The 22,404-nt window shown below is 34.2% G+C and overlaps 2 protein-coding genes across 2 annotated transcripts; both read right to left on the bottom strand.

The window, feature by feature from the left end:
- Nucleotides 1-2,533: 2,533 nt before the first annotated feature.
- Nucleotides 2,534-3,845, bottom strand: LOC130712057 (HVA22-like protein e). The gene is made up of 5 exons (XM_057561888.1): nucleotides 3,563-3,845; nucleotides 3,338-3,364; nucleotides 3,108-3,230; nucleotides 2,837-2,984; nucleotides 2,534-2,709 (listed from the first exon to the last, which is right to left on the bottom strand). The coding sequence occupies exons 1-5, from the start codon at nucleotides 3,607-3,609 to the stop codon at nucleotides 2,692-2,694; spliced, it is 363 nt and encodes a 120-aa protein (XP_057417871.1). The 5' UTR covers nucleotides 3,610-3,845; the 3' UTR covers nucleotides 2,534-2,691.
- Nucleotides 3,846-19,845: 16,000 nt separating this feature from the next.
- LOC130715001 (heavy metal-associated isoprenylated plant protein 7-like) lies at nucleotides 19,846-21,794 on the bottom strand. Its single transcript, XM_057564987.1, has 5 exons — nucleotides 21,642-21,794; nucleotides 21,344-21,545; nucleotides 21,053-21,258; nucleotides 20,873-20,960; nucleotides 19,846-20,545 (listed from the first exon to the last, which is right to left on the bottom strand). The coding sequence occupies exons 1-5, from the start codon at nucleotides 21,777-21,779 to the stop codon at nucleotides 20,094-20,096; spliced, it is 1,086 nt and encodes a 361-aa protein (XP_057420970.1). The 5' UTR covers nucleotides 21,780-21,794; the 3' UTR covers nucleotides 19,846-20,093.
- Between the last annotated feature and the right edge of the window lie 610 nt (nucleotides 21,795-22,404).

Raw genomic sequence — 22,404 nt, 5'->3', positions numbered from 1 at the left:
AATACAACCAAGTCATTGCTTATGACTCATCTACACCAGTTCAACCCTACATCATCTATGTCTCGCATGAGTGGATAGCAATAACTCTCTAATCCTAAACATTGATGTCTCACATGATTAAGAAAGATAGTTATCATGAAGCTTAGATGTTTAAGTGACTAACAAACCTAACTCTATGTCTAGCAATTAGGATTATTAGGTGATTAACTCTAGTTCGGACTCTAGGCGATATAACTCTCGCTCTCACGCCGAATCAAGCATATATGTTCTAGGTGCGCAAACTAAAACATAACATGAAGATCAAGAGAGAATCACTAACTCATAAACAAAGAACATGATTTATATCAAGGAGAATCAAATAGAAAACATAAGTATCAATCAATTACATCAAACCCCAACAAAAGAGAGATTAGTTATCCATTTTCATGGATAACTTTACAAATAGAGAAGAAGAATGAGAAGAACCGAAACCGTCGCGATGTCTCGCCGCCGAATCCGATGTCCAAGCCTCTTCTCTAGCCTCCTAAGCCTCTCTCCATGTTTCTCTTGTGTTTCCCCTCTGTTTGGGTTCTGTTCTGATCCCCTTTTGAAACTGAAGAAAAATCCTTTTATAATGATTTCTGCATCTGTGCAGAGTGCTGGGCGCCCCTTTATGGGCGCTGGGCGCCCAGTTACTTCAAGGTTGGGTTTCTGGAACCGCCATAGGCGCTGGGCGGCCACTGACAAGCGTTGGGCACCTTGATGATCCAAAAATTCTTCAAGTCTCATGAAAATATACATTTTTCCTTGAGAACTTAGACCCTACATCAAAATTTGAGAATATAATCAATCATAAAACACATTTGAGCTTAATTCTCAATCAAATAACAAATTCCAATCAAGATGAGGAGAACTAATAAGGATTTCTTATGAATCACTTAAGATAAGTGCCTAAAATGAATTCAAATATACGTAAAAATGGCACTTATCAGTTGTCCGTCGCAAATATTTAGCGATGGAATATTTTGTGACGGAAAACTTCTACTCGGATTCCGTCACTGTAACCTTTGTATGATATGCTAGGATTTTGTGACAGATTCGTTTGCGTCACTAATAAAGGTGTCACCTCTTGCATGGCGATTTCACAAAAAAAGAAGTAAAAGAATAAAGGTAAAAAATAAAGCTACTAGTAGTAGCTTTTATAGGAGAAGAAGTGATTCTAAATGATTAAAGTGTAGATCAAAACATTCAAGTAAGATCAATTTTAAACTGTAGATGTGAATAGTTTTTTTGAATTCTATATGTCTAGAATCAGTTTTCATATAAAAATTTAACTTTTTACTTCTCATAAAATCAGTTCTACCGATTAAAGAATTGATATTTCTCAGATAGAAAATTTACCAAACAGAATTCTAATTCCTGAACATCATTTTTCTCTATACCATCTTCTCTTTTGCCTTAACCAGAAAACTAGAAACCAATGAACAAACCAAAAAAAATCATTTTGGGATACTTTTTACACACAATTCAAATGATATTTGCACATCTCTTTTTTTTTCACCTAAAATACTCTTAAGTTACAAAAGTTCAACTACCGAAATTATTTTTTTATGTTACCGAAGTTCAACCTTTTATTTTACACATTCGAAAGGAACACAGAAATTTAGCTTTCTGAACCTCAAGTTTTAATACTCCACCATAGTGAATTCCAGAACATTTCCTCCATGTAGTTTTTGACAATTTTGTAAAATTTGATTACATATATAATATAGGCAAGAGGTGAGAAACTAAGAATGATGTTCAGGCAAAAATCTCAAAAGACTAAGTTAGACTTATGGTCAGCCTTGGGAATAACTTCCCTATTTGTAACATTACATCTCTTCAAATCCGTATAAACAAGTATGGATTATGAATCCATCTCTTTATTTATATCTACTAATGTCATCTAGTTATGATTTATTTAACAGTTTCCCACATGGAAACCCACCAAGATCAAACAAATCCGATGGAGGAACACATCAGTCCGACAGACACCGAGCCTCTTAAAACAAAGTGTGGCGGGATAAATAATAGCAATTAAGAAGGAATACTACCCAACAAGCACCAAGCCTTTTAGGACAAAGCCTAGTTTGATAAGTTAAAGCAATCAAGTGTATAATTGGTCAGCCCATATTTTGATGGGAGTGTGTGATTACGTCAGTCCAATACTAAGTTGGCCCAAAACCAAGAACACATGATGAAGAGAAAATTGTAGGATAAGTGGATGATGTTAAGAAGTGATATAATGAGAAGAAAAAAAAAACAAGCTATGTAAATAGCTTGTTAGATGGTGTAGAAATGGTATAACTATAATGAGAATGGAATACATTATTGGAATTTGCCTTATCGGCCAAGTTGAAAGAGACCCTGAATTTTAGTCAAAAAAGAGTTTATGATCATCGATTTATTTTATGACTTATGAGTGAGTTGAGTTACTTTAAAGATTCTAATTCCTTTTATACCTCCTTATTGGATACAAATGTGATGGGAAGAAATCACATTACATAAAGATGTGTTGAAACAACAAAGCAAGGATTTGAAATTTGTGTCTAAAGCATACATTAAAGGATAAATTAAACCCAATAAACCAAATAAAAAATTGAAAGCTGGTCATCAAACGCTTGCATCTTCAGTCAAAAGCACTTTCTTTCACTCCTTCCAATTCAACAAGCCTCAGGAATCATAATTCCCCTGTTCCCCCACCATCAAAACACAAATTGCATCAGAAAAATCTCAAATCCAAACCCCATCCTAATAATTCATTTCAAATTGGTTAAAATTAATTAAATGATGAATAAGTAAATTCTCACTAACTTACTTTCTTGGGAGACTTGTGAATCCTGTCTGTTATGTGTTTTCTAATGTGATGTTTCACAAACCTTTCATACACGAAAGCAGCACCTTTGAACTGTGGCAGAACCAGCCATGCCACCAGCAATAGTTTCGCATCATACCAAATGGGTAGCCTGTAAAATTTGATTTTTTATTCCACATGAACCTAAATTTCATAATCTATTATTAATTCATTTCAAAGACATATTAATTTCATCTATCTTTCATTGGTTCAGATTAATTAATCTCAAACTCACCATTGCAACAAGGGTTGGAGAACCATTTCCACAAGGGTGAGAATCGAATAAAGGATCCAATAAGCAAGCCACTGATCATCATCCAATTTGGAAGTGCTCTCCATAGCCACAACAGATGCATACCTAAAAAAATATTAATTTAAAAGAAAACATTAATTAAAGTTTCTAAATTACTGACACAATGTACCTACCTATGACTATGTGTGTGTTAAGGCATTTTCAATACTCACAGAGGATACAACAATGTCACCACCGGCCTGCGGAAAAAAATTGAAATGTATATGAATTAGTGATTCAATATGTTAGATTGAAGAATGAAATGAAAAATACATAAGAGAAACAGAGGAGAAAAACTGTACATTACGAACTGTTTAAATTTTTTTATACTGTCAACTAATCAGATTTTAAAAATGTTTACGGTATCACTGCATTGAAATTAAAATCAGAAAACATACCCAGCAACGGAATGGAGTTGGCTGATCAAGACCCAGAACTTGCCCATTTGAACTCAATAGAAGATGAAAGAAAACTGAAGAAAATAGGAACTAGGAATTGGAAGATTGAGACAAAAACGTTGGAGAGTTACTAAAGCAAACAACAATGTTGGTAGGTGCAAGTGAAAGGGGAAGTTACTTGTTCTTATAATGTTTCTGATTCTGAATTTATGAGCATGAGCACGTGAGAGAGTGAAGCAAACAATTAGTACAATGGTGTGGAATTGGATTCTTAAGTAAACTTATCACGCTTAATTAACGCTTTCCAGTTCGTGATCATCTCTAATTATGCACTTGTTTTTTGTTTAACAACAAGGGTTCTTTGCCCAAAGTAGAAGCCACGTGTGCACAACTCTCAATGCCAGGTGGTCGGTGACACGTGTCTTGTGGCGGTGTCTCAGGAAATTGATACATCACGCATTCATATGCTTTTTATTTTTTGTCAACAACAATAGGCATCTCTAATCTCTTTATGACTTTATCTTTCTTTTGAAACCCAAGAACAAAGTACATGTATGTGCTGCTTTTTGTTTCCCTTTGTCTAACCTTGTCTATTAAGATTTCAAACCTAGACTAGCTCATGGTGGCTTCAAACAGGCCCAACAATGTGTCAGATCATTTCATTAATCCAGTCAAGAAGCCCATGATATCATGATCCAATTAGGTGTGCACCGAGCATCATGTTAATAAATAAAACCATTTTTTATTGACCAATATCTTAATTCTTTTATTCTAGCCGGCCCAAATAGCCATGAGGCCTCAATAACGTCTTAATCGTATCAGCTTAAATGTCTAAGAACTAAATAAATCCCATAATGGCCGACCAAAGGATGGAAACAAGGACCACCTCATGTAAAGCTCAATATCATTCTGAACGACTCAAAAGATTCGTGATCGAGTGAATGTTGTATTGGTCGGTTAGGGCGACCAGAAATTAAATTTATCTCGTTCACTGGTCAGCCGAGCACGTCCGCTTCCCTATAAGTCATTTATAATGGTTACGCTATATAAGGCTAAATGCCTCAAACGCAGATCTTACCACACTCTATAAACAAATTTAATTAGTCGTTTAATATTCTTCCAAGACTTTAATTAGTCATTTAACATAAACATTTTGCTTTTTGAATATTCCCCCAAGACTTCAGGCTGTTTGGTTTCAATTTTGGTTTTTCTAAAAATAACTATTTATTGCTTCAATTTGAAGTGGAACTAAACTAAATGTGGATCTACTTGTGTTTTTCAAACACATACTTAGAATTTCTATCTAAATTCATAAGTTGACTTAAGAGTCAAAGTGTATTTACAATTACGTTTCTGTCGTGCTTCATCTTAGCTCAACCTACATCCACTACACCAAAGATCGGAAGTTATCTAAGCTCTACTTATGGAAGAACATATACCATAAACTTTTCAATTATCAAGATATGTTTGATATCTACAACAAGTCACAATGTAGGGGCCCGGGGGACCAGAGACGAACCTCCATTGATATCATTGACTGTTAGAGTCCCACATTGGCTAGAGATGTGGTCAAGCAATTGCTTATATATGGTTGTGCAAACCTTAACTCTTGAGCTTAAGCTTTTGGGATTAAGTGGTTGTTTACATTGGCTAGAGATGTGGTCAAGCAATTGCTTATATATGGTTGTGCAAACCTTAACTCTTGAGCTAGTTTTTGGGTTAAGTTAGGCCTCCTTCATTGACTAGTGCTAATACATAAGTAGATCAGAAGATTCTATGTATATATACGTACTACTTTATCATCAAGTTAGTGTTTATTGTCCACTGCCATGCACATACGATAAGAACCAACGAGGATTGGAGAAGACCATTTTGAACCCATCATCATGTCAAAAAGTTAATCAATATATGCAATGAAAATAATGAACTGAAAGCCGAGAAGCAAGCAATTGATAAAATAATTATTATCTAGTAATTAATGACATGTCACTCTGTTCTGTATATATGTTCTCTGTTTCCTTGCATTCTCATCCAACCAAAGTCTGATGCGACATGTGACACTGAATAATTCATAATTGCATCTCATCTCCGTGGTGGGGATGAGGATCCAAAGTTCTTTTTCTCAGTGGAATATAATTAAAATTGCCCCACACACACGAACACCAAAAAACTATGATACTGATTCCACATTTATGAAGAAAAAAGAAGAAGCTCTTTTTCTGATAAAGCATAAGTATTACTTAATTATGACTTTAAAACTAAAACACATGGATGATGACATTTTCCAAGTCGGCTAGATCTTCCTCTTCGGTAATCATGATATTCAAATTAGTCCAAATGAAAATACAAGTGGATCTTACTGTAATTCACAGTGACATGAGCTCAATTATTTCATCAATGACAGAAATCGAATAAATAAAGAAGCTATTATTTCTCAATATCGATTTTTCAATGTTTTGCTTCCTTTTTCTTGGTGCGTTTGACTATTTTTGTTTTTCTTTTATGCTCTGTTTGGGCACCCTTCAGTACTCCGTGGTTCCATTACTAGGTATGTGTACCTTGAGTCCATGACAAAAAATAAATAAATACTAGGTCTAGGTAGGTACTGGAATGTAAGATCTTGGCAATTGTAGCCACATGTTTTTGTGACATGAAATTTCTACTATGCAGGGTTAAAATATAAGATAGGGTGCATTAACATATTATCCAAAAAAATGTGTGTCACATAAAAGACAGAGATTGAAGACTGAGAATGATAAGATATATATATAATTCTCATTAACATGATAAGATTGAGTATAAGTTCAGGTTCAGTTTGTTGAGTACTGTTGTGTAGTGGGGGAAAGTTAGGTAATGTATCATGTAATGTAATTACTACTAATGGATTAGGTGTACTATGGTGGGACATGGATCGGTAAAGACTGCTTGAGGTGGTCAAATTTAGAGGGGAAATGTTGAGAAAAAACTAACAAAGCCTAAGTTCAAAATAAAATGAGAGCTTCACCTCAATTCTGGATAATCTTCTCAAAGATAGAAAGCTACAATATATGAATACCATGAAAAAATGATATGGCATCATTTTTTTTGGTCAATATATATGGCATCATTTAATTTAATTAGATAAAATTTTGCATCTAGAATGCTCTTGGGCCTAACTTGCGTGAATAAAATTTAGAGGATACTTTCTCTTGGCACTTGTTAAGCTACAGTAGGTGAATAGATAATAATTATCTCACTGAGGTACTGTAATTGAGTCTGATTGTCTTGATTATTTTTATATTTTTTCTCCGTACTGCGCACAGGATAAAGAATGGGTGGGACTGACTGGGTTATGTTATCATCTTCATCATTATGGACATGGTGGCCTAGACTGATAAAATTAAGGAGAGGTATGTGTGAGTACGAAAGACGACGGAGCCAGGTGGCAGCTATTAGAGATTAGAGACCAACCAACCAACCTAGTTCGGTTCTTAACCTCCCTATTGCTATTAGAGACAAAAATCTCAAGTCCATGAGCTATATATATATATATATATTAATGTATGTCAATGTCATCCATCAACATTATCAAATTAGATTGGAATAAGTTATAAAAAAAATAACGATATGATATTGGAATATTTTCTCCATTTCTCAAGTAGAGTATCAAGTATGAATGGAAATCTACAAGCAGTATATATAGCTCTTCGAGTTACCACACTTAATTATCATTAATCCTTAATTTCTTTGCTGACCAAAAAACAACTTAATCATCATTCATCTTCAACTAGAGGGGAGCTATACATATTTAATAATGTCAAATTATTTTGAATTATTTACTTAAATCATCACATGTTTTCGAGTAGAATATGATTTTTTGGGTGCAAAGTTTTTTATACCAAGCACTTACACAACAGCATAGACTACAATCCAATTTTAAATGATTTACGTGTTTAGTAGCTGAAATTATGTATGTGAGATATTTGTCTTACTAGATGCAAGAAAAGTTAATATTTCATTTTTAATTTTTAACAGTTGAATTGCAAAATTGGGGTCAAGATCAAATCCATCTAATTTCATGGCAGGTGTTTGCCGATGTCAGCAGTCATGGCAGGATGCCAATTATAGAAGCAACTTTTCACCTTATCTGAAACGGAGCATGTTTGTGAATTCAGATGAGCTCATAAATATGAAAGTACCCAAACTACTACTACTACTAATAATAATAATAAACTATTGCTTCATTGGACTCAACTGAACTCAATAGCTACTTTTGGGCCGCAATGTATGGTGAGAGGAAACGGTTTATGATTTTTCACTCGAGGAGCAGAGCCCTCTGGAGGTCGTCCAAAGCCCGAATCTGGTCTCGGGTATTTTGCATGTTGCCACCCGCTCCATATTGATGGGCGGAAGATATTCCCCTCAGAACAGGTAGCTATTATTTCATCTTCTCTTCTTCAAATTTGTTGTTTTTATCACCCTCAAAGGTTCAAGCTTTTTCCACTTCAAGAAAGGCTTGTTGTAGCATTACAATTTATCATGGACGCTAGTGTCGGCCAAACCGATACGTACTGACACAAAACGTCAAATGGAAACTTAATTACTCTTAAATACAACATTGGATAGGTCGGCACTACTTGTGTTTATAAGATGCTATTAGCTAGCATCGACTAAGACAGGCGCTAAAACCATAGGCCAACTTAATGTGCGCTCAACGTCAATTAGCGACAGTTCACTGTCGACGCTAATTTCACCTACCAACTTAGCGTATGTTATGACTGACGTTAAGTTAAACTCGATCTGACGCATCTTGTAGGTCAATGACTTAGTGTTCCGCCCCAATGACCTTATAAGCCCCCTCTCCCCTCAAGCCAATCACACTTCTCCGCTTCTCCCTAACGTTGCTCCTTGAATTGTCGTGTTCCCCCTAACTCCCACGGTAATACCTCACACCCGAGTAATGATATATACACACCTCATTTTTTAAACACTCCATTTCCACCTCTTTTTATTTCTATCTCTCTCATCTCATCATTTATCACATCTCATATTTTCTCTCTTTTACTTTTTCTTTTCTTCTTATCTCTCTCACAATTTCACCTCTCCACCTCAAAAGAGAGGTGTGGATGAAACATTACTCCTCACACCCCTTTGCTCCGCGCCTCACGCCCCTCCTCTCCGTGATGCCGAGGCATGAGAAGTTGCTTAAACCGTCGTAATAACTTCTTTATCGTTTTGAATTTTGTGCAAATACATGAGCGAAGATCATAAATCACCACTTAAGAGAAAACAAAACCATCACAAATTGATAATTACTGAATAAATAGTCTGTAAACACATATTTTTAGAGTTTAAAATTTATTTTCAAATAAAAGAGACAGGATATTAATTATGAATATAATATCAATGTGGTCATCAATCGACTTTACGATGCTTTGATTACTTTTCTTAATGACTAATGCCCCATGAATACCATCAAAATGGTATACATGTGGAGACAAGTTAGGCAAAGGCTTATAAAATGGCAGACATTTTGCACTCTGGAATGGATTTCCTTTATTGAGCCTCACTTGTGGTTGCGAAAAGTAAAATACATTTAAGCAAAAACTAAAAGCATAGGCTAGAGGCTTTGGAGAAATGACAAAAAGGCAAAAAGCACATCCAGAGTGAGTCCAAACTATTTAAATTTAAATCTCTACGAACTACAAAGTATATATAGTTATCTTTTATTGTACTTTTATGTGGGTCCAAAGTGTATTAAGTTATTTAATATGTACTTTACCCATCTCTCTCTCTTCCTTTCCTTGCCACAAAAAGCAAAATACGGTAATTTATCTTTAATATTTTCATCTTTATTGGTTTGCACATTATGCCATAACTGGAACCCTCACTGATTTACCACATCAAGCCGCAACTAAATGCAAAGTTTAATATTCCCACCAGAAGAAAACAAAAACAAGTCTGTCTAAGCTGGAAAGATGAAATTAGCATGTGAGATCGAATCTTTATGCACAAGCAGTCATAGACATTTCCATATCGTCAGAATTTTGAGTTATGGCCAGACTATTTCATATAATTTAGGATTTAGATCTCATGTAAAAAAATTCAATATTTTTTTATATCAAAATTTTATGTTTATATCTCTACTCTCGTATATTTATTAAATTGATGATCCTATAAATAACTATAGATGTTAGAGATAGATATATACCACTAGTACTTTACTTGACATATTGTATGTTTTGAGACAACAAAAAAAAAACTAATTGAGTCAAAATCATTTTAGATAAAAATAACTACTCTTATTTAAGGTATGCTTTTGTACGTGTACCACAATTTTAGTTTTCCCCTAATTTTCTACTACCTTAATCTTCTTATGTCACGTGGCAATAGTGAAATATTGGTATGACATGATTAACTTATGTTTCAATTCTGTTGTTGACACAACTCTCGACAATACCACTTTGAACACACATTAACCAAAAGGCATTGCATGTGCGATATCAAGGAATTTAATTATACAAATTATGAGTCGTACTCGTATTATTTGGCCTACTAAACACATGAATATGATCCACCATGACCTAATTCTACTTTTAGTGGTAGCAACTAGCAACTTTGTCAGAGCTCAAAGGGAGAAGGCCTGAAGGGTCTTTACGTTCTTTTTTCTTTTCCAAAATGTGTTTTTTTAAAAGCCATTAAAATTGATTGAATTCAACTTCAAATTTTCCCTTTCCCTTTTCCTTTAGAGACCACATTTTCTCACTAATCAATGCACGAAAAAAACAAGTTTTTATACATTTCCACATACTTTATTTTCTATTTTTTTTTACCTAATTTTTTTCTTTAATCCCTATTCTTTTCCTATCATCACATCACACATCATATATTAATTACTAGTCTCTCTTTGTATGTGAAAAATTCATGAATGTCAATGTATTATTTTCCCACAGAAATTCAAGTAATAAAGCAATGTGGAAAAATACTTTGTTAACCCCAAGTTAGTAAGTGATAGCTAGGAATAAAAGAGAAGAAATTATAAATGTAATATAGATGATGCGGTATAGGAAGAGAAGAAAAAATATGAAGATAAAATAAGTGAGAATGAAATGAAAGTTAAAGTTAAGTGTAAATAAATCGAAGATTTATAACTATCTAAAATAATAAAATTACCCTAACATGTGTGGGGGTATATCGTTGTACACTTTCTTGTATGCCACAAGTTGTGTCTCCAATGCAGAAAGAGGGATCCTCTCAAATTAAGAGAATTTACAATTGAGAGGATCTTGATCATAAAGTAACATGTATATAATGCATATCTTTGTGTCAATAGCGCATGTACCTCTGTTCATTCATACGTTATGCAAGAATTTCATGCAAACATTTCCAGAAAAACATTTGGTTTGCAAATCATAGAAAGAAAGGCATTGCCATAATTGAGAGGGCCATTTATCATGCATATATATTAATTGTCATGTCCAGAGAAATCTCAAGATGCTCATTGTGGAGTTTTGAGTTTTCCAGCCGCTATAAAAGCCCATTTTGAACCGCCATGAGAAGGCTTTTTTGGTATAGTGCGAAATCTCAAGATGCTCACTGTGGTTTTCCCAAAATATTAATCACTCTCAATCAGTTTGGTCATTGGTGTGTTTTTACCAAGGTTATCAAAACCGAACCGGTGATCAAACCGGTGAGGGCACTGGTTCACGGTTCATTGGTTCAACCGTAGTTGAACCGTGGTCCAACCGTTTTTATCGCTATCAATTAATTAATATTATTTTTAAATAAATATATAACATATAATGTAATATTATTGAGGAAAAAAAAAAGAAAAACATCAAACTACAAATATAAATTACACAATATAGTCAGAGTTACACAACTAAAATAATAGATTCAAAATAATGATACATAAGATTAATTATAACTTCACAATAATAGATTAAAGGAATAAAAATTACAAGCTATTTTATTGAATATTATTAACTATGAAGTAAAATGATTGGTATTCTATTACACTATTTTATATCCAATGAGTAGTAAGTGAGTGCAAAATACCAAAAGTTGGAAATGGACATGAGTAACGTAAGAAAGTGAAAATAGTGAATAGTGTATAAGACTAAAATAAAAGGAAAATGTTGAAAAGAAGGTGGAAGTGGTGAGATGACGTTCAGTAGGTGCCATAGGAAATGGGAAATTTTATGGAGAAAGTAAAAAAAGGTAATGTTGGGGTGCGTGTGAGACATAAAAGTAAAACTGAGTATCAGCTTTTTTCCTTGTTCAAGCGCGTGTGGCTCTCCTTTTCAATATATCCAATAGTCACAGGTCGTGTCTCGAATGCCCATCATGCGCGTGGTACATGTTTTCATTTTTGGTAAACAATACTGAACCGTTTTAAACCGCTGAACCACCGGTTTTGACCGGTTTACCGGTTTTTTGACCGGTTTAACGGTTTTTGACCGGTTTTTACTACTTCCGGTTATGAGGGAGGACCGAACCGGCCAAGGGTCCGGTTCCCGGTCAGAACGGTCAAACCGGCCGGTCCGGTCCGGTTCTGACAACCATGGTTTTTACTCATCGTGGAGTAATTTTCTACAATTCTTGGGAAAAGGAGAACCACCAACCCGGGAGCAAAAAACCGTTTGTTTCTTAGAGCATCTACATCCATCATACTTACTTAAGAGTTATAATATATACACACCTCTCCACTTCTTTTCCACCTTCATTTCAATCCATTTCTCTTTTCTCTATCAATCAAATGACCTATCACATCTTTACTTTCTCTCTCCTTTCTTCCTATATCTCTCTTCCTCCACCTCTCCACACCTCATTTTTGAGGTGTGAAGATAACATTATTCCTTACTTAAATATCTACACTTCATTTTTTACAATTCCCCATAAGTCACACCATCTACAACATTTTACTAACTTTTTACTTCAACCCAACAACTCATAAAAGTTTCTATAGTGGATCCCACCATCAACTTCACATTTATATATTTTATTATTTATCTCCATTTTAATTAATTATATTTGCAACTTAAATATGATGGATGTAGATGCTCTTAATGGTAAGTGCTTGTAATAAATACAAGCTCACTTTTCAAGTCTAGTGTGGAGTATGTATTCCCACATACTCATCTTTAACATGTTGGAATTGAATATGTACTCCAATGAACAAACACGCATAATTACATTCATGATTAATTGATGTATCAAATACAATATACATATTCCACGTGCAACGCGCGGGTAAATACACTAGTAGATACTCATATGAGTATGCATTTAACATTAGATACTACCATTGGAGATGCTCTTACCATGAATTAATTTTGAGGACAAGTAGTGTGGTCTTCCAAAAGGTGGAATTTCCAAGAATCATTTAAGCGAAAAATATGGGAGTACATCTATAGAAACTGTAATTTTTTTTAACTGTACTGTAATTTTTTTTAATCAATACAGTTCGAGCCGGGGATATTCACACCCTGGTGGAGCTCATTCTTCCAGCGAAGATTTTTTCCATCCACAATACACGAGCCTGAGACATTACTTTAGAAGAATTAAGCATGTACCACTTGAACTAACCACTTATTGATTGCATAATCTTTTCTTTGATTTGAATGAGAACATTATAAATTTACAATGACATATAGTCAGTGCTAATTAACCTAACCAAGAAATTATTACTTATTATTTGAAATATATATATATATATATACATACATATATATGTATATATAAATAATGTTTCTGGTCCATCATCTTTGATATATATGGTCAAAATTAAATAGATCACTATCTTTTTAATATATAACTCTAGGTTTCTAATAAAAATGTGTGGTTAAATTTAATGTTGATGGATCGTCTAAAGGCAATTCTGGTGCAAGTGGTAGAGGTGTGGTTAGAAATTTCCACAAGGTGATTTGGGGCTTTTTTTCTTTGAATATTGGGGTTGCTTGGGCTTATGAGGCGGAGCCATTCTATCTGCGTTAAAATTTTGTAAAGACTTTGCGGTGTGGAATGTGGTCTTAGAAAGCGACTCCTTTCTCGTTGTGGGTTGGGTGGAGTGTAAAGCAAACCGTCCTTTGAAGCTAATCAATGAGCTTAATCATATTGACCTCTTGATTTTTGAGGTCTCTTGTGTGTTGTGTGGAGGTATTTCATATTTTTAGAGAAGCAAATGCTCTTCCAGACTTCTTGGTTAAGTCACCCCTTTGGGGCTTGTTATAATGTACTGATATTTGGGGTTAAATCTCATTTTTCCTACTTGAGAGAGATGGTCTCAAGCTTTATAATTCAATAATAATACTTTTGCTTCTAAAAAAATTAGATAAGGACATATAATGATGTCATAATGTTCACATGATCAATTTATATTTTCACATCACTTCTAATCATTTTAAAATTTCTTTAATTACTTTGAGTCATTTTCCTATGATTTTACGTCTTCCTTCTTGTTCATGGTCATCCGCTCACCCAACCTCTCTCTCTATATATATATAGTATATAATAAATCAATTTAATCTTTTTTTAGAAAATTATTTAACTAAATATCAAACTTTACGCCATTTACAAAGTTTTTTTTTTTTGACTTAATAGACTGGTCTTTTAAAAAAGGCTCGATCAAAGTGTCGATGAATAAACTACATCAAATCAACATGGGAAACTCAAATTATAATTGGAAAGTATTTCAAACTCAAATATTAAAACATCCAACTCATTCAACTTAGCCTATTTTAATCTCTACATAGACATGCATCACCTATACCAGATTTTAATATTGACTGCATGAGGATGTAATAGATGCGATGTAGCCCAGACACTGTTGAAGTCCATTTCCTCCGTTTCCCAATGAATCTTTAATTTACCACCCATCCCATCACCTTAATTCTTCATTAAATTAAAAAGATCCGTACTCCCCTCTATCCCTAGTTTATATAGCTCTCTCATTTCCACCACCATCTTGTCCAAGCAAGCTACAGTCCCCGTAGTTTCAACTTTCTACAAGGGAAAATTATGTACTTCCACACCCAATTAAATCCAGACACAATAGAGAAATTAATGAGGATATGTCAGATAATAGGATAGGAAAAGAAGAAAGTAAAAATGGGTTAAAATGTCATGAAGTGGAAAGTATGTGTAGTTGCCTTAATTTCAACAACTCAATCATATAATTGTTGGAAATCCCCTGCACCCCCCACATTCTCCAGTCAGCTACAATGTGTAGACTAGAGTGATATCTTCGTTGCTCTTTTGGCTTCGCATAAAGATTTGTTTAGGGATTGAAATGATTAGTTGCAACATTACTCTTAAATTTCAAATAAATTAATAATTTTTAAATTGTATGCTTAACTTTCTTCATAAATATTAATTTATAAAACTTTTAGTCTAACATTAATATTTATAAAAAAGAAATGAAATATAGAACTTTAACATTATCAAGTCATATGAAATTTTAAAATAAGAAAATACGGGTATATATCCATTCTCCATGTTTTCCAAACAAAGTAAAAAGCTTTACTTTGATCTCCTCTTTCTTCGACAGAAAAAATAAAAAATGCTCTCTTAATTCATTTAAGATGGTCTCTTAATTCCAAAGAGAGTCTCTTTTGAATGAAGCTGATTGATGCAATCTGAAAGAGAAATTATGTTAAAACTCGTGTTTGTTTTATATACTTCTATACACAATATAGTAAATTGGGAAAATGACATTTTCCCAACCATTTTTTCATCCTACAAATAAAAGTATTAAAATGGGCTTAGGGGGCGCACTAATTCTAAAAGCGTCGAGGGCTTAGGAAATATGCATTACTGATATGGGCTTACCAACTTTGTAATATTGTGGGCTTTGCAATACTTGTACACATAATGGGCCGGGCGACCCATGATCCCAAGCGGGTCAGAACCAAGCTATAAATATCAGACACCACCCAAGCGGTGGTGGATCTAACTTTTCACACATTTTCTCATTTTGTCAGTTTTCTATCGCTCTCAAACTGTTTAGCCCTTGCTTGATAGTTCCAGACCGGAACATTGGCGCCCACCGTGGGGCTACTGTAAAACAAATCCCCACTACCACGAACAAGAGGCTATGTCAACTCTACTTATGAGAGAGGAGGGCGAACGAAATTGAAGGGGAAACGATGCAATAAATCTCTGTCAAAATGTCAGTTTCAAAAGGAAATAATGCTTTGACATCAAAGAGGAGGGCGAACGAAATTGGTGACATCAAACCAAAAATTCAACATCAGGAAACAAATCGAGGGAAAAGGGAAGGAGACGAAGAGGAAAACAAAAATTCGTGGCGGCGCGATCTTCAACGGTGGGGCGAAAGCCCAGACGTGGGCGAAATTTGATGCTTGATGACAGGATATGCAATACAAACCGCCGAAGCCCCAAATTTTGGGTTGAAACCGTCCACTCAATATCAACCGCCAACTCTAAATTTAAACGGTTATTTTGTCTCAACTGCCACTTTGGAGTTGCAACCGCTCATGGCTGCCACTTTGTCTCGACCCTGAACGATGACTCTTCAAGCCATTCGATTTCTTTGATCCTTTTCTCTAACTCTTTTTCCTTTAAAAGTTTCTTTGACATTTTCATTGAGTCGATGCTCTCTTCGGGCTAGCAAATTTTCACCCTCTATTGTCATTTGTTTTGTGCAAATTTCAGATTTCAACATTGCACACAAAGTGTTTGATCAAATGCCACTATGAGATGTTGTTTCATTGCGAGTTGGGCGATGCAAATTGGACCGCCCTGCCCAAGTCCCAAAGGGGCGAAAATATTTGACATATGTGTCGGTGACTTTCGAAAGTGGTACCCTCTAAACTCACTTATGTTATATGTTTATTCATAATCTTGGCCTTTTGGGGCTGTTTGTGCTATTAGTTGCTAAACTCCTATAATTTGTGATTGAGTTTAAACTGATTGTTGTTGAATATCTTACCGGGATTGATAATGTTTCAAAGAATAAAATTAACATTGTTTAAATATGATCCCACAACTATGCGATGTGATGATTTATTTGAAACTGGATCTCTTTCATCAATGATTTTAATTACAAGTGATTCTGGCATTTCGTATTCGGGCTTAGTGTTCTTTGAAAGTGAAGCATTTGTTATTTTCCAAGGCCAGTTGACAAACTTTAAGAAAGCCCATATGTTCATCTTGAAAAGAATGAAGTATTTTTAAGAAAGCTCATATGTTCATCTTGAAAAGAATGAAGTATTTTTAAGAAAGCCCATATGTTCATCCTGAAAAGAATGTGGTAAATTTAGTAAACGTGATTGTGCTGCTAAAATAAAAGGAGATTGAGATTAGTTTTTCTTACTTGGGCGTGGAAATTAAAATATTGGGCGAAGAGGTTTAGTCCACTCACTGTGTATTATTTATATGTGAAGATGAATTAGTGGTAAGTTGCAGTTTTAAATACAAAAGTTGATTATTTTGTTCTTCAAACCGTATCACGAAGAAGAACAACTAGTTTTGATATTGTCAATGTGTTATATTATATTTTATCTTGTGCTAACAAGGTGATGAGTTGACTAAAAACAGTCAAAGGATACAACATTATGCACTCTTTTCTCTACCCGGGCGGGGGAGTTTTTAATGAGGCATAATTCTTAAAACATTGCTTGAACAAGCATGTTTTTCATTTCTCCAACTTAGGTCTATCAATTGGGCGACGCTAGGCAATTGAGATAAGAGTAAGACTCTTAAAACTGGAGCATCTGACCACGAATTCATAAGTACAGCCTTGATTGGTTTAAGCTTACCCAATTCAAGCACAAAGCCTCCAAGCGAGCAAAAGTCTTGTTAGATCATCGATCAAAAACGAGCATAATGCCAAGAAATTAATTGAAATTAACTTTCTTGGTTCAAGTGTTAAAACCTTATGAATTCAAAGAATAGTTGATAGAGAAATGATGAGATTGTTGGGTTAACAATATCGATTTTACAAATGGTACAACCTACTGCACGCACGTTAATTTTGAGGATGTGAAGGGACAATTTGAGTCAACTTGCACGGGCTATACAAAGATTAAGAAGCAACAACAGAAGTTGAAATGACAAAGGAATTACTACTTAGCTTTTATGTCTTTTAATTTTTATTTGATTTTGGAGCCTGTGCGCCCATTTTTTTTCTTTGCACATTTTGGGCGTATCAATTACTTGTTAGTCTTTGTGTAATGTTAGATGAGTTGATTAATTGTGGGCTCGAAGAGAAGACACACTTCGTCTTAAAGCTTTTAAGACTTGGTGTCTTGTGGGCTTGTGTACTGATATGGGCTTAGGGGGCGCACTAATTCTAAAAGCGTCGAGGGCTTAGGAAATATGCATTACTGATATGGGCTTACCAACTTTGTAATATTGTGGGCTTTGCAATACTTGTACACATATGGGCCGGGCGACCCATGATTCCAAGCGGGTCAGAACCAAGCTATAAATGTCAGACACCACCCAAGCGGTGGGGGATCTAACTTTTCACACATTTTCTCATTTTGTCAGTTTTCTATCGCTCTCAAACTGTTTAGCCCTTGCTTGATAGTTCCAGACCGGAACAGTTAGGATATTATCTTTATCCCCAGTATATTATTTTTCTCTGTAAAAAAATGTTTCATCAAGCGATATTATATTATAAATATTGTTTCACATTTTTTTTTCTAAATTGTGATGGTTTTACAATTTAACTTTTTCAAATGCCTAACAAAAGCCATAGTCCCTGTTAGTTGCTAGCCATAAATTCCCACGGACAAAACTTATGTTATATACCCCACTTATTGAGTGGAATTAGAAACACTACTCGCATAGGACTTCTCCCCAAAAAAGTCACAGAAAACATGCAAATAACAACATACTAATACATAAATTAAAATATAAGTAAATTATATGCAATGTGATTATATAATAATCCTTGTTCCTGTTAACTGTGTCCACTTATTGATTTTTTTTTTATATATTTGGTTACTTAGAATTTTAAGAGTATTAATTGATGTTTTTTCAAATAATATCCTTATGAGTTATGACAACAATAAATAAAGAAAGATAAAATATATTTTAAAGGGTAAAAAATTAATTTTTTTTATAAGCCAAAAAATTAAATAATTATTTTATAAAAATTAATCAAATTAAATACACTCCTTAATATATGTTTCTTCTGTTGCTTAGCAATTAATTAGGATGAAGGGAGTTATCATATAATAATAATAATTATAATTATAATTATTATTTTTTAAAATATAATACAATATAATAATTAATTATTATATTACTTCATATTCCATTCCGTTCCTTAATATATGGTCTAAACAACTATTTCATACCCCTTAAGAAATTTATCTAATTAAATTAATTGCATTAAAGTCATTCTTAAGTTATATTAAGTTTTCAAAATTATTCATAACCCACTTTTTTTTTTAATTTTATTGCATCGTTGATGTTTGAAAGAGTATAGAGATATAGTAGTTCAATTAAATAAGAGTATTCTTGTAAAAAAAAAATAATGAATGAACTACAAATTTTAAGTTATTTCTCATTATCTCTATTCAACATTGTTTATTGTTTAAGGTTATGGTACAAAAAGTAAAGTAAGACGGAAAATAATGATACAACTATTTAACTTGAATACCTTTATTTATATACTCTTCTAGTAATTTGAAATAATGAATACTATTGTGGAGAGATAAGAATGTACTGTATAAAAAAAATGTGTTTGATTAATATAAAATGTGATAGGTGAGACAAAATTCATTAAATGATGATATAGATTAAAAAAATTGAGAAAAATACACTAACTTTCTAAAATAACAAACATTTTGGAAAACATGATACTCCATTAAAGTGCTAAAACAATAAACTCTGTGAAACAAGGATATTATAAAAAGGAGCTAAACAATAAACTCTGTGAAACAAGGATATTATAAAATGGACTAAGTTGTATCTCAATTTAGTTATAATAATAAGGAACATAAGCAAGAGTCATCATTTATAGACACCTTTATATCTTTTCCACTTTCATTTTGTATCTATTTTATTTTATTATTTTCTATCAATCAAATCATCTATCACATATTTACCTTATTTCTCCTTTCTTTCCATTTGTCATCATCCACCTCTTAACACCTCATGTGTGAACAAAAGATTATCTACTCCATTTCATTCATCATTCACTTAGCAACCTTAAAAATCAAATAGTTTTTTTCTTATTTCCACCAGTTTTTCCCACTCATGCTCCTATCCTACTTACAGCATCCAAAGAGGTCAATAAATATTAAACAGCAATAGCAATAGAAAGTGAATTTAAACAAAACTGTAATTACTTATATTATACATGTTCATATATGACAATTAATTTTTGTTTTTCTTAAAAAAGTACAAGCATTACAAAACTCTACAGCTTATCTGTAGATTTATACTTTTTTTATACTGCAGGAAAAGAAAGTACAGAGTGAGTGACTGCCCATCATCATGAAACCCAGGATATGGAAATCACTCAAATTTGACAGTCCTCCCAAATTCCAATATTACCCCTGACATTCCTGAATTTTTACATGACAGAGCAGGCATTGGGGTTCTCATCACTGAAGATCTGGGGTGGGGGTGGGTATGCTGGCCCAGGATATCCTCCTCCTCCTGCATAGAACTCCATTCCATACCTTGGTGGGTTGAAATAGTACTCACTCTTCTTCATCTCCACCACTTTTGTTTCTTCTGTAGTAGTTTCCCCTTCTCCTGTTTTGGCCTCTCCTTCCCCTTCTTTCTTCTCTTTGTTCTCTTCTGCACCCCCACCACCAGCAGCATCATCACCCTTCTTTTCCTCATCACCTTTCTTCTCCTCTTTGGCCTCTTTTGCTTCCTCCTTCTTCTCTGGCTCACTCTTCACTATCACTGCCTGCTTCCCAGTCCTCTTGTACACATACTCCACTAGCTTCTCTGTCTCAAACACTCCCTTCACACTCACCAGTGAGTTCTTAAGATCTGGCTCAGCTGATTCCACTCCTGCATAAGACACTCAAAGTTAGAACCAAAATCACTCAGCAATTAACACAATCATAACAGGGCATGATTGGTTTTATAATTGATACTAAACCCAATTTTAAAATGGCTTTAAGATACAAAATTTGACCTGAACAGGACCACTTACACTGGAATCCAAGGACTTCAATTATTTTAATGAGTTGAATTAGAAGGAATGGAATTAAGAATCACTTATAAGGGAATCAAAGTGCAAAGCTGATTTTGACATGAAAATGAAACTTCATTATTCTAATCAAGTGAATCACACTTTCAGAATAAAACCCACAGATCCTGAATTGAAAAACAAACCTTTGATTCTCTCTATGCGTCTCTTGATTTCCTGTGAACAAGCTTCACAATGCATGTGAACTTTCAGAACTGCTATTGTGATCTGAGGCTGCACCATGAAAAACAAAAAACTGGTCAGGCCAATGAGATCAACAGATTCAGAGAAAATCAAGAGGAAAAAGAGATGAAATTGAAAAGAACCTCTTCTTTCTTCTCCTCTGGCTTAGGCTTTTCAGGCTCCTCTGGCTTTTTCTCCTCCTCTGCCGGTGGCTTTGGGATCGGAGAGAGAAGCTCAACCTGTCTGTGGCTCTTCCTCTGCACTCTCTCCAGAACCTTCACCGGATCCGCTTTCTCTCCTTTCACAACCACCTTGTGAGACTTGCAATCAGTGATCACATCTTCAACCCCTGAAACGAAATCAAACAAATTCAGACACACAAAAAATAAACAGAATCAAACAAAAAACAAAAACAGGGGAAACAAAAAACTCACCTGGGAATCCCTTGAGAGAGCGGCGAACCTTCCGGGCACAACCCTCGCAATGCATGAACACTCTCAGCACAATTTCTGGCGGTGGAGCTTGATCCTTGCTTGGTTCCTCCGGTTTCTTCTCCTCCGCCGGTTTTTCCTCCTTCTTCTCTTCTCCCTTGTTGGGTTGTTCCTCTGGTTTTTTCTCCTCTGGTTTCTTCTCCTCCTAATCAGAAAAAATGAAAGCAAAACATCAAAACCCAAATGAATAAAGATGACAACCATGGAAGAAAAAAGAAGAAGAAGAAGAAGTGATGGATACCTCTCCCATTGGCTTTGCTGAGAGAGAGATAAGCTTGGTTGGTAATGCTGCAGCTGCTACTGCTATGGCTGCTGCTGTGGCTGAATGCTTTTGCCGTAAATATTTGTGCAGTAGTGTGTGCGTGCAATGTAGGTACATTGTTACTCTCTCAAATTTATATTGGGTACAAAAAACCATGGGTCCCACTTTAAATTTATCAAAACTTACATCAATTTTATGCATTAAGGAAAATATTGATGGCAGAGTAAATGTGAGATTTGACTCATTTTGAAGTGAATAAATCAGTAAAAAAGTCAGTTACTATAATTAATTAAGTTATTTAATTGACTATATTGACTTATTTTATCACTTAAAGTAAATCACTTACTACTTTAAATTAGTTAAATACGTTAAAGTGAGTGCTGATAAGTTTCGCTTTATAGTTACTCAAGACTATCTTAGTAGATAAGAACGCTCTCGTGTAAAACCTCTCTTCTGTCATTATGTGTATTTTTTTTTTTTTTGCCTGTATCTCCACCACATATATATTGATTATTGAATATGTGAAACTCTTTTAATATAATTAAAAAGACAAACTCTTTAAATATTTATAAAAAATAAATAGACATAATATTTCACAAGTTATTTTTTGGCAAAAAAAACATTAGATTCAAATCTCATGAAATTTGAAACCACTCATTCCATCATCATCAGATGACGTGGCATCTTTTATGAGGCACGTGCAAAGGAGGAGGGTGGTGCTTGAGACACATGGTCCATCGTG

This window comes from Lotus japonicus, chromosome 4, assembly GCF_012489685.1.
Source record: "Lotus japonicus ecotype B-129 chromosome 4, LjGifu_v1.2".
In the NCBI taxonomy this organism is placed as follows: domain Eukaryota; kingdom Viridiplantae; phylum Streptophyta; class Magnoliopsida; order Fabales; family Fabaceae; genus Lotus; species Lotus japonicus.
The sequence above is the reverse complement of the archived record's forward strand: the minus strand, read 5'-3'. Positions and strand labels throughout refer to the sequence as shown.

Coding starts and splice junctions, on each gene's coding strand:
- LOC130712057 (XM_057561888.1), bottom strand. CDS start 3,609: ATGGGCAAGTTCTGGGTCTTGATCAGCCAACTCCATTCCGTTGCTGG. Junction 3,365..3,562: donor CAACTCCATTCCGTTGCTGG/GTATGTTTTCTG, acceptor TTTTTTCCGCAG/GCCGGTGGTGACATTGTTGT. Junction 2,985..3,107: donor CTCCAACCCTTGTTGCAATG/GTGAGTTTGAGA, acceptor CAAATTTTACAG/GCTACCCATTTGGTATGATG.
- LOC130715001 (XM_057564987.1), bottom strand. CDS start 21,779: ATGTACCTACATTGCACGCACACACTACTGCACAAATATTTACGGCAA. Junction 21,546..21,641: donor CAGCAAAGCCAATGGGAGAG/GTATCCATCACT, acceptor TTTTCTGATTAG/GAGGAGAAGAAACCAGAGGA. Junction 20,546..20,872: donor ACGCATAGAGAGAATCAAAG/GTTTGTTTTTCA, acceptor TGTCTTATGCAG/GAGTGGAATCAGCTGAGCCA.